The sequence below is a fragment of the Puma concolor genome, chromosome A3 (genome assembly GCF_028749965.1).
Source record: "Puma concolor isolate L17-30 chromosome A3, mPumCon1.1.hap2, whole genome shotgun sequence".
NCBI lineage: Eukaryota > Metazoa > Chordata > Mammalia > Carnivora > Felidae > Puma > Puma concolor.
Window position 1 is genome coordinate 112,701,091 of NC_141669.1, and position 22,339 is coordinate 112,723,429.

At 45.7% G+C, this 22,339-nt stretch overlaps 1 protein-coding gene across 1 annotated transcript; it reads left to right on the top strand.

The window, feature by feature from the left end:
* The first annotated feature begins 867 nt into the window (after positions 1-867).
* On the top strand, positions 868-20,005 carry LOC147582681 (signal-regulatory protein beta-1-like). Its single transcript, XM_086702805.1, has 6 exons — positions 868-937; positions 9,165-9,524; positions 10,215-10,535; positions 11,106-11,432; positions 19,057-19,165; positions 19,690-20,005. The coding sequence occupies exons 1-6, from the start codon at positions 868-870 to the stop codon at positions 19,691-19,693; spliced, it is 1,191 nt and encodes a 396-aa protein (XP_086558931.1). The 3' UTR covers positions 19,694-20,005.
* The last annotated feature ends 2,334 nt before the right edge of the window (positions 20,006-22,339 follow it).

A 22,339-nucleotide genomic window follows, 5' to 3' on the forward strand; every position in this document is an offset into this window, starting at 1 on the left:
TACCATGGGAGTGTTGCATAACGCACAGAATTGTCAAATTACTGTGTTGTGCACCTAAAACTAATACAGCACTGTATGTCAACCCTAAAAATAAAAATTTTTTAAATGTTTCCGAAATAAAATTTGCCCTGGCATGAATAAAAAAGAACTGGACCCATACATAATACGTATTTGGTAAAGAGATGTTTGAAAAATGTGCCAACGCAACTCAATGTGGAAAGGATAGTCTTTACAACAAATAGTGTTGGAACAATTAGATATTCATATGTAGAAAGAAGGAGAAGATTCTTGACTGTTTCCTTATAACATAAACAAAACAATATTGTCTAAAAAATATTACTTTATCATAATGTGACTATACAGTATACACAAAAATACTAAGAACAACTTAATATGATCAATGGATCATAGACGTAAATTGAAAGGCTACCTATAAAACTTCTAGAAGAAACTATAGGAAAAAAACAAAACTGAATTTCATGGCCTTGGTTTAGCATACACATTTTAGATCAGACACAGGAAGCACAATCTATAAAAGAAAACATTGCTCCATTTGACTTCGGTAATCTCTATACCCAACTTGGGGCCTCAAGAGTGGGGAGAGGCCCCGTGCAGGGAGGAAGCATGATCTCCTGGGCCTCTCCACTCTCTCTGAAATGTGACAGGATCCCTCAGCAAGGGAGGCCTTCTCTGCCTGACTTCTATTTCACAATCTAGAAACAGATTGCTAACTCACAGCCACGTCACCCCATCATGGGCACTTCCTCTTAATCATGGGAGGAGGCAGGCTTTTCCTCTCTACAGAACAGAGGGCCTATTCTCCCCAGCACACACATTTGCACAGAGCAGGATCCCCAGACCTCCACAATGTCAGCCCCTGCCTCCGGGCCCCATCCTCCTTCTTACCTGCTGCTGCCTCTGCTGTTGGGACTCACAGGTAAGCATCGCCTTGAGGTATAATCCCCGTTCCCTACCTCCTCAACCTCACCCTATCCCTGGACCTGAAGGGCCTCCAGGTAAGGACAGGTGTGCTGTGTGGGGCTGCCACAGAAGGCCAAGGACTGGGTGTCACCTGAGAGCAGGAAATCAGGGATGGGAGCATTGTGTGTATGGATCCATCACCTGAAGCTGGTTACCAGTGATATCCAAACAGCGGGTGCTTTCATCAGCCACAAGGACAAGTGTATGTATTAAATTATTTAATGTTCACAACACCCCCACCTGATAGCTAGGACTGTACTCCTGATCAGCAGATGGAGAAATTCAGGCAGAGAGAGTTAATGGCCCAATGTCAGCTACCTAAGTCAGTGTATCTGCCGGGATTCACATCCAGGCCACCCAGCTCCGCGGTTCATTCTTTCCACCGTGTTATGCTGCTCGGCTTCTCGGTGGAGGCCAACTAAACAAACATCAGAAAATACAGACAGGGAAACAGAAGAAGAGGCATCACTTACCACACTCCGAGGTCTCCAGAGTTCCAGTTCTGCTGTGTGTCCTCCCAAACTCTGGTTAACGATGTGTTGGGTGATCCTTATGCACCAAATCTTTTACTGAGCTTTCAACATGTATGACAATTTCATGAAATCCTCAAAGTGATCTGTATGCTAGCATGCTGGGCCACACTTCATGTATACTTGGGAATGCACTTGTGTGTGTACACATAGGAGCGGGCATGAGGAAGGGTACACACACGGGTGTGTGCACACACACAGGATATTTGAAAGCGCTTTCCTTACTGTTGCCTTCACATCACGTCCACTCTACATGAAATGTACATTGAACACACGTTTGGTTAGCTGCCTCTCAGCTAGTCACCCTCTTTTTCTACTTCTTTAAACTTACTGCTCACTCTCCACCAAGCTCTTAAGGCAAGTAAACTTCTTTCTGGGTGAAACGATGAGAACTTTGTGTATTACTGCCTTGGTGGTCCTCTTCCATGCTGGATCAGAGTGAAGAGGGGAAAGGGGGATACAAGAAGTGGAGATTCCTGCCTATGCGATCTACACCGATACTTATATCCTGATCCTAATTATCTAGCATCGGCTGATGCCTCCAGGCCTCAGGAAATCTCGTGCATAATCACTTTCCAATTTCCTGAGCACTCACCCTGTGCCACACACACTTGGAAATGCACGCGTCTGTTATTTCCTAGGATCTTTGTACCCGAGGTAGACATTTTTGTCCCTTAGCTTACAGATAAGAAAAGTAGGCACAGAAAAGTCCAAGGTCACTCCGTGGTGAAGGCAGGGCTATGGTTTGAACTCAGGCAGTCTGAGTCTAGATCTCACGGGTCTAACCATTGCTCTTCTCAAACCCTGTGGCCCCACATCCATCCCTTGAAGTGTGCAGATCTGCCAGTGGGTGTAGGGAAGGCGAGTGTGGGTGACAGCATTTGTGGTTTGCTTCTCTGGGGCTCTTCTGCTTCCTGGGTATATGCAAATGATTGTTTTCACCAAGACATCTTCATGGGACACTCGGCTTCTCATAATTTCCTGAGAAATTCTCCACCGAAAATAGACTCCAAGTTCTCAGAAAGGGATTGCCCTATGCAAATTCACACATTGCATAAATATTGACTGGATAACTACAAGGTGCCAAGAACTGTTACATGAGCTTACGGAGTACTGGTTATTAAAAGAGAGAAAGTAGTGGCCCTCGTGGAAGTTATATCATGATGAACAAAAAGACTGGAAACGACAGATATACCAATTAAGCAAATAACACAACATACCAGAAAGCGATGAGTGTTAGAAGAAACACAATAGTACAGCTGGCTAAGATAATGAGAGACTCTTTAGGGTAGGATGTATTTAAAGAGGCAGCCTGGGGGCGCCTGGGTGGCTCAGTCGGTTAAGCGTCGGTTAAGCTCAGATCATGATCTCACACTCCGTGAGTTCGAGCCCCGCGTCAGGCTCTGTGCTGACAGCTCAGAGCCTGGAGCCCGCTTCGGATTCTGTGTCTCCCTCTCTCTCTGCCCCTCCCCCAATCATGCTCTGTCTCTCCCTGTCTCAAAAATAAATAAAAACATTAAAAAAAAATTTTTTTTAAATAAAGAGGCAGCCTGGGTGGGCATCACTGAGAAGGGAGATTTGAGCAAGATTATAAGAAGGTGGGGGTGTGGGCCATGTGATCTTCTGGAAGAAAAGCCTTCTTGAACAGCATGGGAACAGCATGGCACATGCCCTGACCCTCCCGCTCTGTTCAAGGATTTGGGCTTTTACTCTGAGTGAAACGGTTGCCATTGCAAAGTTTTGAAGACACAAGTGGCATGATGCGACATGAGTTTTAACTTATTCTAGGATTTGGTTGAGATTAGACTATCACATGGCATACATAGAAGGAACTAGAGCATTCAAGAGCTTCCCACATTAGTGCAAACAAGGACATATGGTGTGCACCAGGACTGCAGCCAGGACAGAAAGGGCAAAGAGGTCAGATTGTGGGTGCATGCAGAAGGGGATCTCCTGATACATAGGATTTGGGGTGGAAAGAGAGGCTCCCGAGGGTTTGGACCTGAGCGTCTGGGAGAATAAAGGTGCCTCAGCTGAGATGTACAAGGACGTATTGGAAACCGAGTTCAGTTTGGGACGAGTTAACTGTGAGAAGTTTACCTCTATCGAAGTAAAGTGGTGAGTGGCTGGTCAGACATACAAATCCAGAGTTCAAGGGCAAGGCCTGGGCCAGACATGGAAATATGAGGATTACAGATACACAGATGGCAGAGTTTACACCTCTCCCTGGCTCCTCTTGACCCTCTAATCCCTCTCACCTCCTCCCTCCCCTGTTCCCTCCATTTCCTTCCCCAAGATGCATGCCTATTTCTTCCCATTTGTCTTAGCAGTTCGGCTTCCTGACCCCAACTTTCCTCTCCAGACTTACAGATCAAACCACCTGATGCTCTTGGCACACCCAAGACTTGCCTGTGATAGCATGTACCCTCCTTAGGAGGCATGGTTGGTTTCAAATTGTGCTAAGCGCAGGGTTTTACCAGCTCACACTCTGTAAGAGCGAACCACACCTTTTCTCCCTGAGTAGCTAAGAAATAGAAAAGAACACAGGATGTATGTGTGTGTGGTTTCCAGTAGCCCTCTCCTCTGATTTATATGCCTGCCTAGTTTTTAGGACACTTCAAAAGGAAGGAAATATTTTGTATTTCTCTATGTCTCAAGAGATTGGCTAGTCACTTAGGCAGTGAAATCCAACTGTAAAGTCTTGCACTTGCAGTGAAATGAATGCCCCCAAAATGACTGTGTCCCTTCAGTGAATAATGTCCCGACATAGGCCACCTCCCACAACTCTTTTCAGAACACGGAAAAATTTGCAGACTACTATTTCCTTTGTTTAGGTGTTCCCATGGTGCTATGTCCTCCTTCAAGGACAGGTTTCTCAAATCTACCAGTCCCTGGAACAATACATTTTCTTTGTCCTCGAGCCATTTAGTCCAACTCAAAGGCTCTACATGGGGCGATCACCTTCTCTGAAGCCATATTTCTAATTATGCTCAACTACACATCACATAAAATCTACCCTCTCACCATTTATAAGGGTATAAGCCAGTGGCCTCACGTACATTCACAAAGTTGGGAAGTCAGCACCACTGTGCATTTCAGGAACTTTTTCAACAACCGAAGCAGACACTTTGCATCCATTAAACAAGAATTCTCCATTCCGTCTTCCCCCACAGCCACCGATAATCTCTATTTTATTTTTTTGTATCTATGAATCTGTCTCTTATAGATACTTCATGTAAGTAGAATCATATGCCTGTCCTTTTGTATTTGGCATATTTTACTTAAAGTGGTATTTTTTTAGGTTGATCCATTGTATAGTACATATCAGACTCTCACTGCTTATTAAGGTTGAATAGAAGAAGTCCATTGTATATATCTACATATCTACATCAACACCTTTTATCCACTCATCTATGGATAGATATGAATTTTTTCTGCTACCTTTTGGTTTTCATGAAAAATACTGTTATGAACACGGATGGACAAAGATCTGAGTACATACCAGTAATTTGGGGGGGTGTTTGCCTAAGAATGGAACATTCTGATCATATGGTAAATTCTATATTTCAATTTTAGTGAAAACACCAGTTTCCACAGTGACTGCACCATTTTTTATTCCTACCAACAATGTACGATGGTTTCAATTTATCCACAGCTTACCCAATCCTTTTATCCTGATTTTTCATTTTCTTGTATGTATTTTGGTTTTTCTTTATTTTGTTTTTGGTAAAAGCCATTCTCAGGGAAAGTGGTATCTCACTGTGGTTTGGATTTTCATTTTTCTAATGACTAGTGATGTCCAACATCTTTTCATGTGCTTACTCACCACTTGAATATCTTATTTGAGGAAATGTCTATTGGAGTCCTAGGTCCTTTTTCTCAACTGGGCTGTTCATTATTTCGTTGTTGAATTGTACGAGTTCTTTTTATATGCTGGTTATTAATCCTTTCTGAGACATATGCTTTGCAAATATTTCCTCCCATTCTGTGAGTTCTCTTTCACTTTTGATTTTGTCCTCTGCTGCCTGAAAGTTTTGTTTTTGTTTTTTTTTAATTTACTTATTTATTTTAAGAGAGAGAGCACAGAAGTAGGGGAGGGACAGAAAGAGAGAGAGTGACAGACAATGCTAAGCAGGCTCTGCGCCACCAGCACAGAGCCCAATGGAGGGCTTGAATCCATGAACCATGAGATTATTACCTGAGCCTGAGTTAGGCACATACTGGACTGAGCCATCCAGGGACCCCTGCAACAATTTTTTTAAATTTTCATAAAGTCCATTTTAAATATTTTTTAGTTTGTTATGTTTGCTTTTGGTTTCTTATACAATAAATCATTGCCAAATCCAATATCACAATTTTTCCCTACAGTTTTTTCTCTGAAAATTTGTTTGATTTATTGATTTATTGATTTAGCTCTTGTATTTAGGTCCCTTCATCCAATTTGAGCTCATTGTTCTATACAGAGTACGGTGAGGGTTCAACTTCCTTATTTGGATGTAGATATTCAGTTTTCCCGTGTTTCTTTTCATGTTGAAAAGATCACTCTTTCCCCCACTGAATGGTCTTGGCACTCTTGTTGAAAATCATTTGACCATATATGTGAGGGTTTATTGTTAGGCTCTCCATTCAATTCCAGTGCTCTATATCTCTATTCCTTTTCAGTACTACAGTACTCTAATTATTATACTATGTAGTAGGTTTTTAAATCAAGGAGTATGAGTTTCCCAACTATTTTCTTTTCCAGGATTGTTTGGTGATCTGAGACCCTTGAAACTGCATATGAATTCTAGAATGGGCTTTTCCATTTCTGAAAAAAAAAAAAACTGCCATGGGGGTTTTGATAACAATTGTATTGAATCTGTAGATCGCTTTAGGTAGTATTGACATCTTAACAATATCAAGTCTTCCAATGCACGAACAGAGGAAGTTTTTCCATTTATTTATGTCTTCTTTCATTTCTTTCAGCAAAAATGTTTTACACTTTTTGGTGTACAGCCTTTCATCCCCATGAAAACAATTTACTACTAAGTATGATGTTAGTGCAAGCGGAATTGTTTGGTAATTTCCTTTTTGAATTGGTCACCACTCACTTAGAGAAATGCACTTGAGTCTTGACTGTTGATATTGGTTTTGACTGTTGATACTGGTTTTATTTTTCCTCTAAGATTTTATTTAAACTCAAGTTAGTTAACACCCACTGTAGTCTTGGCTTCAGGAGTAAAACCCAGTGATTCATCTCTAACATATGACACCCAGCGTTCATCTCAAAGAGTGATCTCCTTAATGCCCGTCATACATTTAACCCATCCCCCCCCATCTCTCTCCCCTCCAGCAACCTTCAGTATGTTCTCTGTATTTAAGAGTCTCTTACGGTTTGCCTCCCTCTCTCTTTTCATCTCATTTTTCCTTCCCTTCCCCTATGTTCATCTGTTGAGTTTCTCAAATTCCATGTATGAGTGAGCTCATTTGGTATCTGTCTTTGTCTGACTTATTTCACTTGGCATAATACCCTCTAGTTCCATCCATGTCGTCACAAATGGCAAGATTTCATTCTTTTTTTATTTAAATATAATTTATTGTCAAATTGGTTTCCATACAACGCCCAGTGCTCATCCAAGTGCCCATATTCATATACATTGTATTATAGTATTTACTATGTATATTGTATGTTACTATATAGTATATATATTAGTGTATTATATGTATATAGTATTATATACATTGCATGTATGTGTGTGTGTGTGTATACACACACACACACACACACATACATACATGTATATATATATATACACACACACATACCACATCTTCTTTATCCATTCATCAGTTGATGGATACTTTGGCTCTTTCCATAACTTGGCTATTGTTGACAGTACTGCTATAAACATTGGGATTCATAAGCCCCTTTGATTCAGCATTTTTGTATCCTTTGGATAAATACCTAGTAGTGCAATTTCTGGGTCATAAAGTAGTGCTATGATTAATTTTTTTTAGGTACCTCCATATTGTTTTCTAAGGTGGCCACACCAGTCTGGATTCCCACCGACAGTGCAAAAGGGTTCCCCTCTGTTGGTTTTTTTTTTTTTTTCACATTTTATTTATATATAGAATAGAGGTTCTACTCCTTTTTATTTCCTTCATTCTGCTACCTTCTGGTTTATTTTTCCTCTTCTTTTTCTGATTTCTCAAGGTCCATAGTTGTTAACTGAATTGTGATCTTTCCTCTCTTTAAATGAAGGCATTACAGCCATAAATTTCCCTCTAGAGCTGCTTTCACTGCAGACTGTAGTTTGGGGAAGTTGTGTTTCCATTTTCATTCATCTCAAGGTGTTCTCTAAATTCCCTTGTGATTCCTTTTTGCTTAAGTTTTTATTTTTTAAGAAGGAGTTGTTTTGTTTCTATATATTTGAGAATGTCCAGTTTCTGGTTCTGTTGTTGATTTCTTATTTTATTTCACAAACTATTTCACCAGTTCACTGCTTGAAAAGACTTTCTTCCAGATTCCAGTAAGTTGCCTGCTTCTTAGCCTGTATAACAATGGCTCATACAAAGGTTTTTTATAGTAACTGGTTTCTATAATAGTCTGGGGATACATATGTGGTAAAAAGAACAATATCCCCCCTTAAAAGAAGTCCATATTATAATACCCAGAGCCTGTGAATAGTTTTCTCTTACATGGCAGAAGAGATTTTGCAGAAGTGATTAACTCAAGACTATTAAATGGGGAGATTATCCGAGATTATCAAAGTGGCCCAAATACATTCACAAGAGTCCTTATAAGAATGAGGCATGGAAATCAAAGTTAAAGAAGGACAGGTGACAAGAAAGGCATGAATCTGGAGTGATTGGAAGATGGGAAACCATGAGAAAAAGATTGTGGGCAGCTTCTAGAATTTGGAAAGACAAAGACAATAACTCCAGAAGAAACGCAACTCAGCTGACCCTTGATTTTAACCCAGCAACACCAATTTTGGACTTCTGACCTCAAGAATTGTAAGATAATAAACTTCTGTAGGTTTTGGCATTAAGTTTTTAAATGTATTGCAATAGCATTCAGAAACTAAAATGATTACGCTATGAGGGGGAAAAAACCACATATTTTTGAATGTTTTACTTCTTATGAAACTACATGCTTATGGTGTGTTTAAAGCTCTGCCCATCACTGTCTCTCAAGCATCCAGGCTGCTGGGACAGACCCCAGCATGTGCACCTGCTTGTGAAGGAGGGGAGTTGATCCATAGAGGTTCCAGAAGTTAAACACACAGCCCAGAAACTACATTCATCACTTCCTCTCACACACAATGGTCTAAAGAAGTCTCACGGCCCCACCTAATGCAAGAGACCAGAAAGTGTAACACCCCAAGGGGCCAGAACACAGACAAGCAGGATCATTTGGCGAAGCACGACGCTTTCAGAGAGGGCTGGGGCCGTCCGCCTGCATGTGCCACATCACTGAATCTCTCTGTGTTTTGCTTTCCTCGTCTGTAACAGGGTCCCGTGTGACAGGCTCGTCGCGAGGGCTACATGCCGTGTACACGCAGCGTGCTGGGCTCACAGTGTGCACTCAGTGAAAGCTGTTGTGGATAAATACTTGAGCAGACGGACAGGATCACACAAGGATCATAAGTAGCTGTTTTGTTCTCCCTCTAGGTGTGGCAGGTGAGACAGAACTGCAGGTGATCCAGCCTGAGAAGTTGGTGTCTGCGGCAGCCGGAGAGACAGCCACTCTGCACTGCACCCTGACCTCCCTGCTCCCCGCTGGGAAGGTCGAGTGGTTCAGGGGGACAGGGCCAGGCCGGGAGTTAATCTTCAGTTCCAGAGGAGGAGACCCCTACTCCTCTCGAGTAACAACTGTTACAGACATCACAAAGAGAAACAACATGGACTTTTCCATCCGCATCAGTAACATCACCCCAGAAGACACGGGAACCTACTACTGTGTGAAGTTCCAGAAAGGGAACCCCGATGAGGAGTTTAAGTCTGGACCAGGCACCCGGGTCACCGTGAGCGGTGAGTATCGCTCCTTCCCCTGGTTGTGACAAGTCAGTAAGAATGCCCTCCACTGTCTGAGCAGCAGATAAGGATCAGGTGCTGTTATGGGTGCCCCTGAATCAGCCCCTTCCACAGATCACGAAAGTTGAGGCCTGGAGAGGCTGTGCTATTTGCTGAAGACACCACGGCTGATAAACGGTGGGAAAATCTGGAACCGCGGTCTGCAGGTTCCCAGTTCTTCCCTTTTTCAATCCTGACCAGCCCTCTGGTTCCCAGGATGAGAGACTGAAAGTCTGGGAGACATGCTAGTCACAAGGCCCATCCTCACATCTGCCTCCAAATAGCACTCATGTCGATGTGTCCAGAATCCTCCACACTCGGCATTTACTAAGCACCTGCTATGTGCAAGCTCTGTTCTGGGTACTGTAGGAGGAGGAGGTGGAGACTGAGAGTGACACCCACCAGAAATGTCCTTCCTGTGCCCAGATTGGTGGGAGGTCCCCTGGCAGAGAAGACAAGGGGGACTTTGAACTGAGGCTGGAATTGCACACGGGCCCTGCCCCTGCCTCAGTCGGTCTCCACACTGCCCTCCCAACACTATCAGCAGGGCTAAAACATAATCCATGCGAGGGTTCTGCACAGTGTCACATACCCGTCATTGGTGAGGATGACCAGAGTCATGCTTACTCGTAAATGCTCCTCTTGTAGCCAAACCCTCTCCCCCCGTGGTGTCGGGTCCCACGGCCAGGGCCACACCTGAGCAGACTGTGAGCTTCACCTGCGAGTCCCACGGCTTCTCCCCCAGAAACGTCACCCTGAAATGGTTCAAAAACGGGAATGAGCTGGCAGCCTCCCAGACCACCGTGGACCCAGAGGGAGACAGCGCTTCCTACAGCATCTCCAGCACAACCACACTGCCGCTGGCCCCGGGGGACGTTCGCTCCCAGGTCATCTGCGAGGTGGCCCACGTGACCCTGCAGGGGGGCCCTCCTCTTCGTGGGACTGCCAACTTGTCCGAGACCCTCCGAGGTAGATGCCCGTCACCCCCAGCCCAAGCCCAGCTCCGGCCCCCAAGCCTCCCAGCCTGCCCCTCCCCCACTCCGTGCTCCCAGCCTTCCATCCCCTGGAACCTGCCTCCTGACAGACCCTCCCAACCACCGGGCACCCAGGGGTACCGTCACCTCCTCCTGTTTTAACGGCAGTTCAGGTGAACACCTACCGTGCTAGGTAGTTTGATTTACTTTCCCATAACCACTCCAATTATTGAGCACCTACTGTAATCCAGCCACTGCGTGCTTGGTGATTTCATGGATTTTGCTAGTTATTCGATTCCAAATGCATGCTGGGGGCTCGATTTCACTCATCATTACCCTAATAGGAGCTACCAGTAGGTACCTTGAGCACCTACTGTGTACTGGGCACTGTGCTTAGGGTTTTCACTCGCATGCAAAGCCTACCCTCAGTGTTTGAGCACCAGCTGTATGCCTAGCACTGATCTGGGTGATTCCCTTGCTGCGTGGGGGGAGCTAAGTTCTCGAGCCCCTCCCCGGTGATGTGTCTGTTCCATGAGGTCAGAGCTTCTGCTGTGTGCTGTTTCAGTTCCACCCACCTTGGAGGTTGCCCAGCAACCCGTGACAAGGGACCAGGTGATGGTCATTTGCCAAGTGAAGAAGTTCTACCCCCAGCGCCTCCAGCTGACTTGGTTGGAGAACAACATATCCAAAACAGAAACCACCTTTAGCCTCATAGAGAACAAGGATGGGACCTTCAACTGGACGAGCTTGTTCCTGGTGAATTTATCTACCCACACAGAGGACGTGGTGCTCACCTGCCAGGTGCAGCATGATGGGCAGCAGGCAGTCACCAAAAGGCATATACTCAAGACCTCGGGCTACACCAAGGACCAGTGCACAGATGGAAACTCGGGTGAGCCTTGATGTCAACTAATCTGGCATTTAATTTTATATTTTCTTTTTTCATGGTAAAGTAGTTATTCATGCTCATTATAGAATAATCTAGAAGTCTATAGATACGAAGTAGAAATTTGCTGTGAGGTCCGGGACTTCCCCCAAAGCCCACATTCCAAGAATGACCACTGGTAAGAGTCTGGTACAGATCTCTTTAGATCTTTTGACATAACCACGCATTAGAGAAAGAAACAACAGAGGGAGGGAGATGATCTTGTTGCTAGGGTCTGCCTCCTGCTCCTTCACCTGACAGGGGTTAAGTCACCATGCCAGGCCAGCCACCCCTCCTCCTGATCTTTCTTACCCGCCTATTCTATATTCCTTCAGAACATTCTATTGTCACCCCAGCAAATGTCTGCATCCACCACTCTGAAATTCTGGAAGAAAGTCCAGAGGACCTGGAGTTTCCGGTTTTCTGTTTTTATAAAGAAATCTTTTTTAAGTTTATTGAATTATTTTCAGAGAGAGAGAGAGAGAGTCCCTGAGGACAGGGACCACCAGCCTGTAGAACAAACACGTATTAGATATAGCAACTGGTCATTGTCCCAAGGACCTACAGAGTCCCCCTTTTACGACCGAAGTATATCTCATTTCTCTCTCATGTAACATCAGGAGCAGGTGGAGCCAGGATTCAAGGAGTCTTTGCTCCAAAAGACCTTTCAAAGGCCCATGTTCCTTCTATATGCACTATGACATCACTGTCACTGCTGGGTCAACAATGGGTCACTGAGTGTCCATGTCCCTCCCAACTGGGAGAGTATAGATAGGAAGAGGAAAACAAATAACTTCTTTCAAAACTAGAGGTATACAGAAGTTGCAGAATTGTGTCCACTAATGACTTAGTCATGGATGCACATCCAGTTGCAAATAGAGTCCATAATTGTGTAGTCATGTGACTAATGACATTGGCTTTTCTACAAAACCAATATACCATTAGACACTTCATAAAATAATTTCCTACTATCATCTAAAATGGGGTCTATATTCAGATTTTCAAAAATTTCTTCTGTAACTTTATTTTGTGCACCTAGCTTGGTTTTAATTCATCTGTAAATGCTTGGAAGAACTTTCCTGTGAAACCACCTAGGCCTCCACAATTCTTTTTTTGACTTGAAAATAATCTGAATGGCTACTCAGATTCATCATTTTATATAGGATGCTTGGGGGCCTGCTGTGCTTTTGAGGAGTTTGGTCCATTTTCTCTGAGTTATCAAATTTCTTCCCACAGAGTTGTTCATAGTATTACCTTGATAGTCTGTTGATGTCTGTAGGGTCTGTAGTGACATGCTGTTTCATTCTTGATATAATGTGTTATTTTTCATATTTTTCACTGTCAAAATTGCTAGAAGATTTTCAATTTTATTGATCTTTGCAAAGAACCCACTTTTTAAATTTTTTTTTATTTTTTTTTTGAAACGGACATCCAAGTTAGTTAGCATATAGCGCAACACTGATTTCAGGAGTAGATTCCTTAGTGCCCCTAACCCATGTAGCCCATGCCCCCTCCCACAACCCCTCCAGTAACCCTTAGTTTGTTCTCCATATTTATGAGTCTCTTCTGTTTTGTCCCCCTCACTGTTTTTATATTATTTTTGTTTCCCTTCCCTTATGTTCATCTGTTTTGTCTCTTAAAGTCCTCATATGAGTGAAGTCATATGATTTTTGTCTTTCTCTGACTAATTTCACTTAGCATAATACCCTCCAGTTCCATCCACGTAGTTGCAAATGGCAAGATTTCATTCTTTTTGATTGCCGAGTAATACTCCATTATATATATATACCGCATCCTCTTTATCCATTCATCCATCGATGGACATTTGGGCTCTTTCCATACTTTGGCTATTGTTGATAGTGCTGCTATAAACATGGGGGTGCATGTTGTCCCTTGGAAACAGCACATCTGTATCCCGTGGATAAATGCCTAGTAGTGCAATTGCTGGGTCGTAGGGTAGTTCTATTTTTCGTTTTTTGAGGAACCTCCATACTGTGTTCCAGAGTGGCTGTACCAATTTGCATTCCCACCAGCAGTGCAAAAGAGATCCTCTCTCTCCGCATCCTCGCCAACATCTGTTGTTGCCTGTGTTGTTAATGTCAGCCATTCTGACAGGTGTGAGGTGGTATCTCATTGTGGTTTTGATTTGTATTTCCCTGATGAGGAGTGATGTGGAGGATTTTTTCATGTGTCGGTCAAAGAACCCACTTTTGTTTCAGTGATTTTCTCAATTGTTTCTGTTTGCAATTTCATTGCTTTTTCTCCTTTTTTTTTCCTTCACTTTCTTTGAGTTGATTTTGTTCCTCCTCATTTTTTGAAATTTGAACTGAGATTTTTTTTGTTTAATTTAAATTCCAGTTAGTTAACATACAGTGTAATACTGGTTTCAGGAGTAAAATTCAGTGATTCATCACTTACATATAATACTGAGTGCTCAACACTGGTACCCTCCTTGATACACATCACTCTTCCAGCACATTCCCCACCTCCCTCCATCGACCCTTGGGTTATTCTCTACCATTAGGAGTCTCTTGTGGTTTGTTCCCTCTCTCTCTTTTCCCCTCTTCCCGTATGTGCATTTGTTTTGGTTCTTAAATTCCATGTATGAGTGAAATCATATGGCCTTTGTCCTTCTCTGATGGACTTCTTTCCCTTAGCATAATACACTCTAGCTCTATCCATGTTGTTGCAAATGGCAAGATTTCTTTCTTTTTGATTGCTGAGTACTTTTCCACTGTGTATACATATGTGTGTATGTGTATGTGTATATATATATATATATATATATATATATATATATATATATTCCACGACTTTACTCATTCATCAGTCAATGGACATGTGGGCTCTTTCCATTGTTTGGCTATTGTTGATAATGTTGCTATAAACATTGGGGTGCATGTATCCCTTTGAATCTGTATCTTGGTATCCTCTGGGTAAGTACCTAGTAGTGCAATTGCTGGGTCATATTATAGTTCTATTTTTAACTTTTTGAGGAACCTCCATACTGTTCTCCAGGGTGGCTGCACCGGTCTGCATTCCCACCAACAGTGCAAGAGGGTTCCCCGTTCTCCGAATCCTCGCCAACAACTGTTGTTACTTGTGTTAGCAATTCTGACAGAGTGAGGTAGCTTCTCGTTGGAGTTTTGATTTGTATTTCTCTGATGATGAGTGACATTGAGCATCTTTTCATGTGTCTGTTAGTCATCTGGATGTCTTGTTTGGACAAGTGTCTATTAGTGCCTTCTGCCCATTGTTGGTTTGTTTTTAATTCAAGTTAGTTAACATACAATGTAGTCTTGCCTTCAGGAGTAGAACCCAGTGATTCATCTCTTACAGATGACACCCAGTGCCTATCCCCAAAAGTTCTCTCCTTAATGCCCATTACCACTAGCTCATCCCCCCACCCACCTCCCCAACAGCAACCCTCAGTTTGTTCTATGTATTTAAAAGTCTCATTTGGTTCCCCCATTTCTTCACCGGATTGCTTCTTTAGAAACTGAGATTGATGCTAGACTTTTCTTTGAATGTCACACCTTGGCCTGCTTCTGTTTCCAGGGATTCAGGAACGTGAAGCCAGGGTACCTAAGCTGTGTTCTTCCTCCAGTCTGCTGACACTTAACTGCCTGCCTTCCTCCTCCACCTTTCACAGTCCTCCTATGCTTGGACCTCATGCCATTTCCAGGGGTCAGGCATGCACTCGACCAGGAGACAAGTCCACAGCATCTCATCTTGACAAGCCTGGGTTTGGTTTTTAGACTTCTGTCTTACACTGGGGCACACACGAGGACTGTTACTTCTGGTATTTCTAGTGTGCCTTAACTGGCAATTTTGTTAGTGTGCTAAGGCTGCAAATAGGATTTTAAGGTTGGCTAAGCTGGCAGGCCAGAGCCAAGTGTAAGATGCTTCTGTGACTCTACGCACCAGGATGCCACTCCATGGACGTCCCAGGGCTCCGGCCACTGCCTTTCTGGGTCCAGTGCGTCTGATGTAAAAATGCACATCTTTCGGTCAATGCTATTGAGGTGTTTTATGATAGTCCTAGCTTAATGGACCTCCTTTCTCTCAATATGGCATGACCACGTGTGTTGCTGAGGCCTGGGGTTGGCTGGCTCTGTTTGGACAGAGATTCTGAGTCCTCTGATCTTTCTGGGTCTTCTTCAGGATGCCAAGTTTGCCTGCCCCATTTTTCCATCCTCCTTCACCGCTCAATTATGACACAGCACCTCTTCCTTCTTGTTTGCCTTTCCCTCCTTGAAGTATCCATTTTAAATCATGCCTCTCCCTTTTACTCCCATCTGCCCTTTTGAATGTCCCTGTCTCCTGGGGCGCCTGGGTGGCTCAGTCGGTTAAGCGTCCAACTCTTCACTTCAGCTCAGGTTCATACTCACAGCTCGTGGGTTCAAGCCCACGTCGGCCTCAATGCTGGCAGTGCAGAGCTGGCTTGGGATTCTCTGTCTCCCTACTCTCTGCCCCTCCTCTGCTCACTCTCTCTCTCTCTCTGTCTCTCAAAATAAATAAATATTTAAAAATAAATAAAATAAAACGCCCCTGCCTCCTGATCTTAGGTTCCTACTGCTGTTGTGATAACTGGCACATGCTTAGTGACTTAAAACAACCCACATTCATTATCTTCCATTTCTAGTGTGGAATGTCTAAAATGGGCGGCTGGGCTGCGTTCCTTCTGGGGGCTCGCGGGGAGAGTCTGTGTCCTTGCTGTTCTAGCTCCTAGTGGCAGCTCCACTCCTTGGCCAAGGGCACCGCACCCTCTGACCTCTGCTGTGGTCCTCACGCGTCCTGCTCCCAATCTCTGCTGTGCCTCCTACGCTTGTAAGCGTTTCGGTAATTAAGTTGGCTCCACTCCAATAGTCCCAGATAATGACCCACTCAAGACGTTAGCTAATTACCACACAGTCTTTCTTGCCACGTAAGGTACCACACATTCACAGACTCTGGAGGTTCAGGGCCAACCCTTTTAAGTCAAGCACACTTTGAAACCCATTCCTAAGATCTGTGTCCTGATGGGCAGGACACACTAAAATATTTTCTGATTTCAGGGCGCCTGGGTGGCTCAGTCGGTTAAGCGTCTGACTTCGGCTCAGGTCATGATCTCACCGGCTTGTGGGTTCGAGCCCCACATCGGGCTCTGTGCTGGCAGCTCGGAGCCTGGAGCCTGCTTCGGGTTCTGGGTCTCCCTCTCTCTCTCTGCCCCTCCCCTGCTCACACTCTGTCTCTCTCAAAAATAAATAAACATTAAAAAAATTTCTAATTTCAGCTGGGTTTAATATTGGCTGTGGTATTTCCATAACTCTCAGGCTCCTTGACTCGCTGCCCTTTGCTTCACCTGCCCTTTCCTTCAGCTGGTGAGGGTGGGAGGGCAGCAGTGTAAGTGACTGAGCTTTTGGATTTGGTGAATTTTCTCTTTTGTCTCCCAGAGATTTTGAAGGTTGGGCATTGTCTTCAAGGACTATTGAGAACCAGATTTCCATAGAATTTACTGTCCTTTTATTCTTTTTCCTTTGGGTTTAGAAGTTCTATTCGGAGATGAGTAACTAAGGTGCTGCCTTGTCCTCAGCAGACACAAGTGCCCTGAGGGCTTTGAATGCCCTGTCTCCAAAGTCCCTATCCCACATCTCAGTATCTGTCTCCCATCGTTCCCCATCACGGACCTGTTCTGGCAAAGCAGGTGCACTGAAGCTGAGAATCCAATCTTCTCTAGTGCCGATGCTCTTGTGGTTATGGTGGACCCAATTATGTCCTTAGCTTTTTCTTCCCTCTGGCTCTAGGAGGTGTGAGTCTGCAATGTTGCCTGGATGTCCTCTTTCACACTTGACCTTTCAGGTGTGATTCATTGGTCTCAGTTTGCATCGTCTTTCTCTGAAAGGCATCAGCCCAGCAACACCCATCCAATCCCATAGTTCCTGTAATTCCCAACTCATTTCCAGATTGCCAGGGTACTCCCATCCTCTGCTCACATCATCCCAGGTCACCACTGTGAGGTTTTAGCAGTGACAATAGCAGGGACGGCTGGGCCCTACCCGTGCCCCGCCACCAGGCTGGGGACCTCTTGGCCAGTCAGCTGACTGAGACCCGGGTCTGTCTCTGCACCTTAGAGCTGGGTTTCCAGACCCCTCCCAGACAAACTCCGCAGGTCACCTGCCTTGGGAAGCAACCTCTAAGATATACGAGAAGGGGGATAGCTCACTGTGGAGCGCTGCCCGATTCATGTGCATGTGAGACAGGGAAGGAGGCAAGAGTGGCAAAGGGAGATAGTGAACACAAGGCAGCACAGAAGAGTCATACTTGGACAGAGAACAGGCGAGCCGGATGCTATTTTTGACTTTTTAAAATGGAGCGGAGGGGCGAAACCTCTGTACCCGCTCTTCCTCCAGACCTCTGCTGCAGGCTGCCCTCTAGAAGCAGATGCAAACATGGGCAACGCACCTCTTTCAACTGAGTATAAGTGCAGAAGGCCACTCAGCTGGGACTTGCCATCCCCCAACACACCAGGGGTAAAAATGATGGGTCACCGCTCCTACCTCTAAGATTATCCCATATATTTCAAAAACTCATTTGAGTTTTTTTATCCTTTAGTATTTATTGTTGAGAGAGAGAGAGAGAGAGAGAGAGAGAGAGTGCACGAGTGAGGGAGAGGCAGAGAGAGAGGGAGACACAGAATCCGAAGCAGGCTCCAGGCTCTGAGCTGTCAGCACAGAGCCCGACGCAGGGATCAAACCCACAAACCATGAGATCGTAACCTGAGCAGAAGTCACATGCTTAACCAACTTAGCTACCCTGGCTCCCCTTAACTTGAATTTCTTGATGCAAATCTAAGAGCAAAACCAGTCATTATAAAAAGGCAAAGAATCTGCAGCTATGCATCCAGATACAATGATCTACGTCCAACAGAAAGATATCCTACCTGATGCTGGCACTGGGGTCCAGGTGGGCTGGATGGTGTTTGAAAGCCCTCCTGAGAGTTTCCTTGCCTCCCTCAGGTGTTGTCCAGCCAGCAGGTCTTGTGAGGTCAGGGCACTCTGAGAGCTCCCTCAGCACGTGAGAACATCGAGGCCTGAGTGTGGAACAAGCTGGGCAGACTTGCACCTCGGTCACCATGACACTGTCCTCACTGTACTCGAGGCTGGGCTGATATTTGTTGCTATGACCCTGAAAGGTTGAACACATCCTGGTCCAAAGACAAGGTCGCAGATTCACCCTACGGGACAGCAGTGAATGATTTCCCACTCATCCGACGACCCTCCGTAAACTATGAGCCTGTTCCCTTCTCAGAAAGAGAGCATCAGACCTGCCCCATTGGGTGTGGGGACAAGTCAGTAAAGCTCACTTGCGTGTTGTTGAGTTCTCTTTGTCTCCACCCCTTCCCTCAGGAAGGACACCCGGTACCCTGAGAGGGGGTGAGCGAGATGAGGTACTTCTTATCCTGAATTCTGCCCCGAGCTTCTCCCAGGGGAAATTCATGAGCTTCAGAGCGTTGATGGGACCAGGTCTCCTCAGATGGAGTAAGTGGAGGCCTCTGGGAGTGGACTCCTGGATCCCTCTCTGATGCTGCCTCCTGTCCCTTCATTTCCAGATCGAGAACTGTCCACTCCACTCCTGGTGGCTCTCTCCTTGGGCCCCAAGCTGCTGCTGGTCGTCTCTGTCTCTGCCATCTATGTCCGCAGGAAGCAACGGATTGACTGGTGAGTTATGGACAAGGAGGACAGGGCTAGGTCAGTCCCAGAAGGAGCCAGGTCAGTGGAAGGGGCAGCCCGCAGGTCACACAGGGTCAGCGCCCACCTGGAATAAAGAGCAAGATGATACACCTTTGTCAAAACCCTCAGGAACTTCGGGGATCCCTCTGGGAGGTTCCCAACTCCCAGAAAGTGTGTGGGGTCCTACAGGAAGTGGGGAAGGGGGGTCAAGGGCTGTCAAAAGATGTGCACAGAGTCCTAGGGCTTCTGGTAAGGAAGTGGGCAGAGAGGCTGAATGAGGGCCACCTGGGTGGGATGATCCCTTGGAGAGCATCTCTCGAGTATTTGGGCACTAGGAGTCCACAGGAATGCTGTGGAATGCTGACGGGTGCCCACTGGCCGCTCTGAGGACGGCTCCCGCTCTGACCCTCCGTGGGACAGACTGGAGAGGATGGGGAAGGGCGATCAGGACTTAGGAAAGAAGCCTGAGGAGGCACAGTCCATGTCAGGGACCGCCTGTCCTCTCACTACAGGTGACCCAGGAGGAAAATAGCACCGAGGACATAGGAGACACGGGGAGAACATTTCTGGAATGATGAGCAGATAATGAAATGTGAACATGGGTCCACGGCTCCTTCCTTCCTCCCCTGCTACATGCCATCCTCGGTCTCTGCTGCCTCCTTCCTTCCCTGAGGGGCCCAGCCTAAGACAAGGAACAACTAGAAGCTTCCACAACCCTGCCCCAGATGCCTGCTTCCCCAGAGACCCACCTGCCCACAGTTCCTGCTGCTCCTCTCCCAGTCCTTGATGCCCCCAGAGCTGGTCTTCATACCTGGTCCTGAGCAGGGGCCATGGGAACATGCTCTGGAAACTGACATACGGGTATCTTCCTAGAATGTGAGAAACAAGTCACGTGTACGTGTACCAGGCTATCTCTCATCCATTTCCTGGGGACCGTGGCCCCCATTAAGTACACACTCAAGGCCGTGCTCTCATGGGCCATTCCTGCCAACCCCCAGACTCGCCAGCCTCAGTGAGGTTCTCCAATGCCTCCTGAATGCAAATGAATCCCATCCTGCGTGGAAGAAGAGAAATGATTCTCCTTCCCCTTTGCCTACATGTCCTTCTACTCAAAGTAGAGAGAAGTTTCCTTCCTCTCCCTGTGACGGGGACACCAGCTCCCCATTCAGCTTCATCTTTCCTGATCCCCCCGCTCGTGTATAGGTGCTGGCAGTCCAGAAACCTGGACCCTTTCCTGGTTTCCTTCTTTATGCCCCGTGTTCAATTCTGCCTTCATAATGCTATGTCCAGTGGTGAGATGGTAAATGTTCAACAATCCACTTCTCAGAAAGAAAAAGAAGCCCGATTTGTAGTGCTTGTCCACTTCTGCGGTGTCTACACTCCCAATGCGGCCAATTTCAAGCTGCCAACAGTGGAACAACTAGCTTGCAAAATTCCTGGAAAGCTCTCAGGAGCGAGGGCAAGCCTCCTTCCGCCCACCAGGGAGCTCCACCCAGCACCTGCACACTGCTCGCTCCCGGGCTGCCCCCTGGTCCCGGCCACCAGCATCCCTTCCTGGACCATTGCCGCGTCCCTAACAGACTCTCCGGGTTCCGCCACAGTGATCCTATGGAAATGGAGGTCAAATTGTCTCCCTTCCGTGCACGGCTCAGTCTCTCCCCCTTTCAAGCTCTGCTGATATGTCCCTTTACGAGAAGCACCTTCCAAAAGCCACCCCATGCAAAATATCAATTCCACTCTCACTCTGTGTTTTCACAGCTCATACCCAAACTGAGCTGTTTCCCTAGAACTTACGATCAGCTGACACGATAAACAAGGCAGTGCTCGCTCTGCACGGTGATGCAGGACCCAAGCAATGACGGCGCAGCTGAAACCACGCAAAGGGATCTCAATAATCACTGGGAAACAAAACAATTTTCTGTGTCCTTGAAAAACTTTTTTCAACACATCGGAAGCCCACCAACTGTCAGTTAGGAATGTATCGGGACATAAAAAAAACAGTGAAACTATTATTCACCTTTTGAAATATTAGAAACTTTGAAAAGGGAAGAGTTTTATTTGTTTGCAAAGACTTATCAAGAGTAGTTTGCAGAGGGCTTGCCTTCCTCTGACGGCACAGTTTCCCATATAGAGCAGGCGTCTGGATTATCTCCCTCCTTTCTCACTTGGGATCAGCTTCCAACACTCCACCCTTAGCACTTCCGATGCTGTGAAATCTTTACATTAATGTGAATGTTTGCTGGCATCACTTCGTCCGGGACATTGTCACCCTACCTTCCTCCCCCACTTTCCTCAGCGACGTGGTAAGTTTATCCTCACTCTCCTCCTCTGGCTGCATATCTAGATGCTTGGGAACAGTATCCCGGGCCGCATTCCCATGAGGGTCTCTGTGCCTTCATGAACCCCACTCCCATTGAGTTTGAACTTCCCCTCCAACCCTCTCGTTTCTCCACTGCACTGTCTGCCTTGGGCCCATTCCCTTTTTGCCATCACTCACTTTTGCGCAATGTCACCCAGGTTCATCGCCAGGAGACCAGGAGACAACACGACCACCTGCTCTGCTGCTGCGGTAAACCGAGTGACAGAGTCACAGTGATCAACCCCTGTGGGCTTTGAAAGATGTGATGCTGACTTACCGTAATTTGCATCTGTTAGTTACGTAGGGACCTGTGGCTAAAGAAGACCCGGCGGAAACGTTTATACTCCATGCAATTGTTCGTGGTAAATTCCTTGGGGTAAATAAAACTGGAAGCGTGTGTCGAAGGACTGGCTGACATTTGTGCACATCGACACCATACGAAGCGAGAACTGCCTCCGTGTGTTCATCTCTTCCACAAGGAGGACTTCGACTCTGACAGAGAAGGGCCTCTGTGTCCTCAGTTCCCAGAACAACGACCGCCACGTCTTAAGCCATCACATTACAAAATGAATAAACCAGTGACTACTTCACGGAGGACCTCACTTTCTACTAGATGTCAGATTTTAAAATGAAATTGTGCTTTATTGAATCAGCTGGTGCACGTATCCAAAACCATTCTGTCAAACGCTGCTCTGTCTTCGTTGTGTTTTAATATTATATCATAACATCCTCCAGGAGGCAAGCGAGCGGATTTTCAGGAAACAAAACAGTAAAGCACAGGAACCACCCAGAAGAGCCCCCAG

Excerpts from the sequence above, each read along its gene's own strand:
- LOC147582681 (XM_086702805.1), top strand. The coding sequence starts at position 868 with ATGTCAGCCCCTGCCTCCGGGCCCCATCCTCCTTCTTACCTGCTGCTG. Across the intron at positions 938-9,164 it reads TCTGCTGTTGGGACTCACAG|GTGTGGCAGGTGAGACAGAA; the intron begins GTAAGCATCGCC and ends TTCTCCCTCTAG. Across the intron at positions 9,525-10,214 it reads CACCCGGGTCACCGTGAGCG|CCAAACCCTCTCCCCCCGTG; the intron begins GTGAGTATCGCT and ends CTCCTCTTGTAG.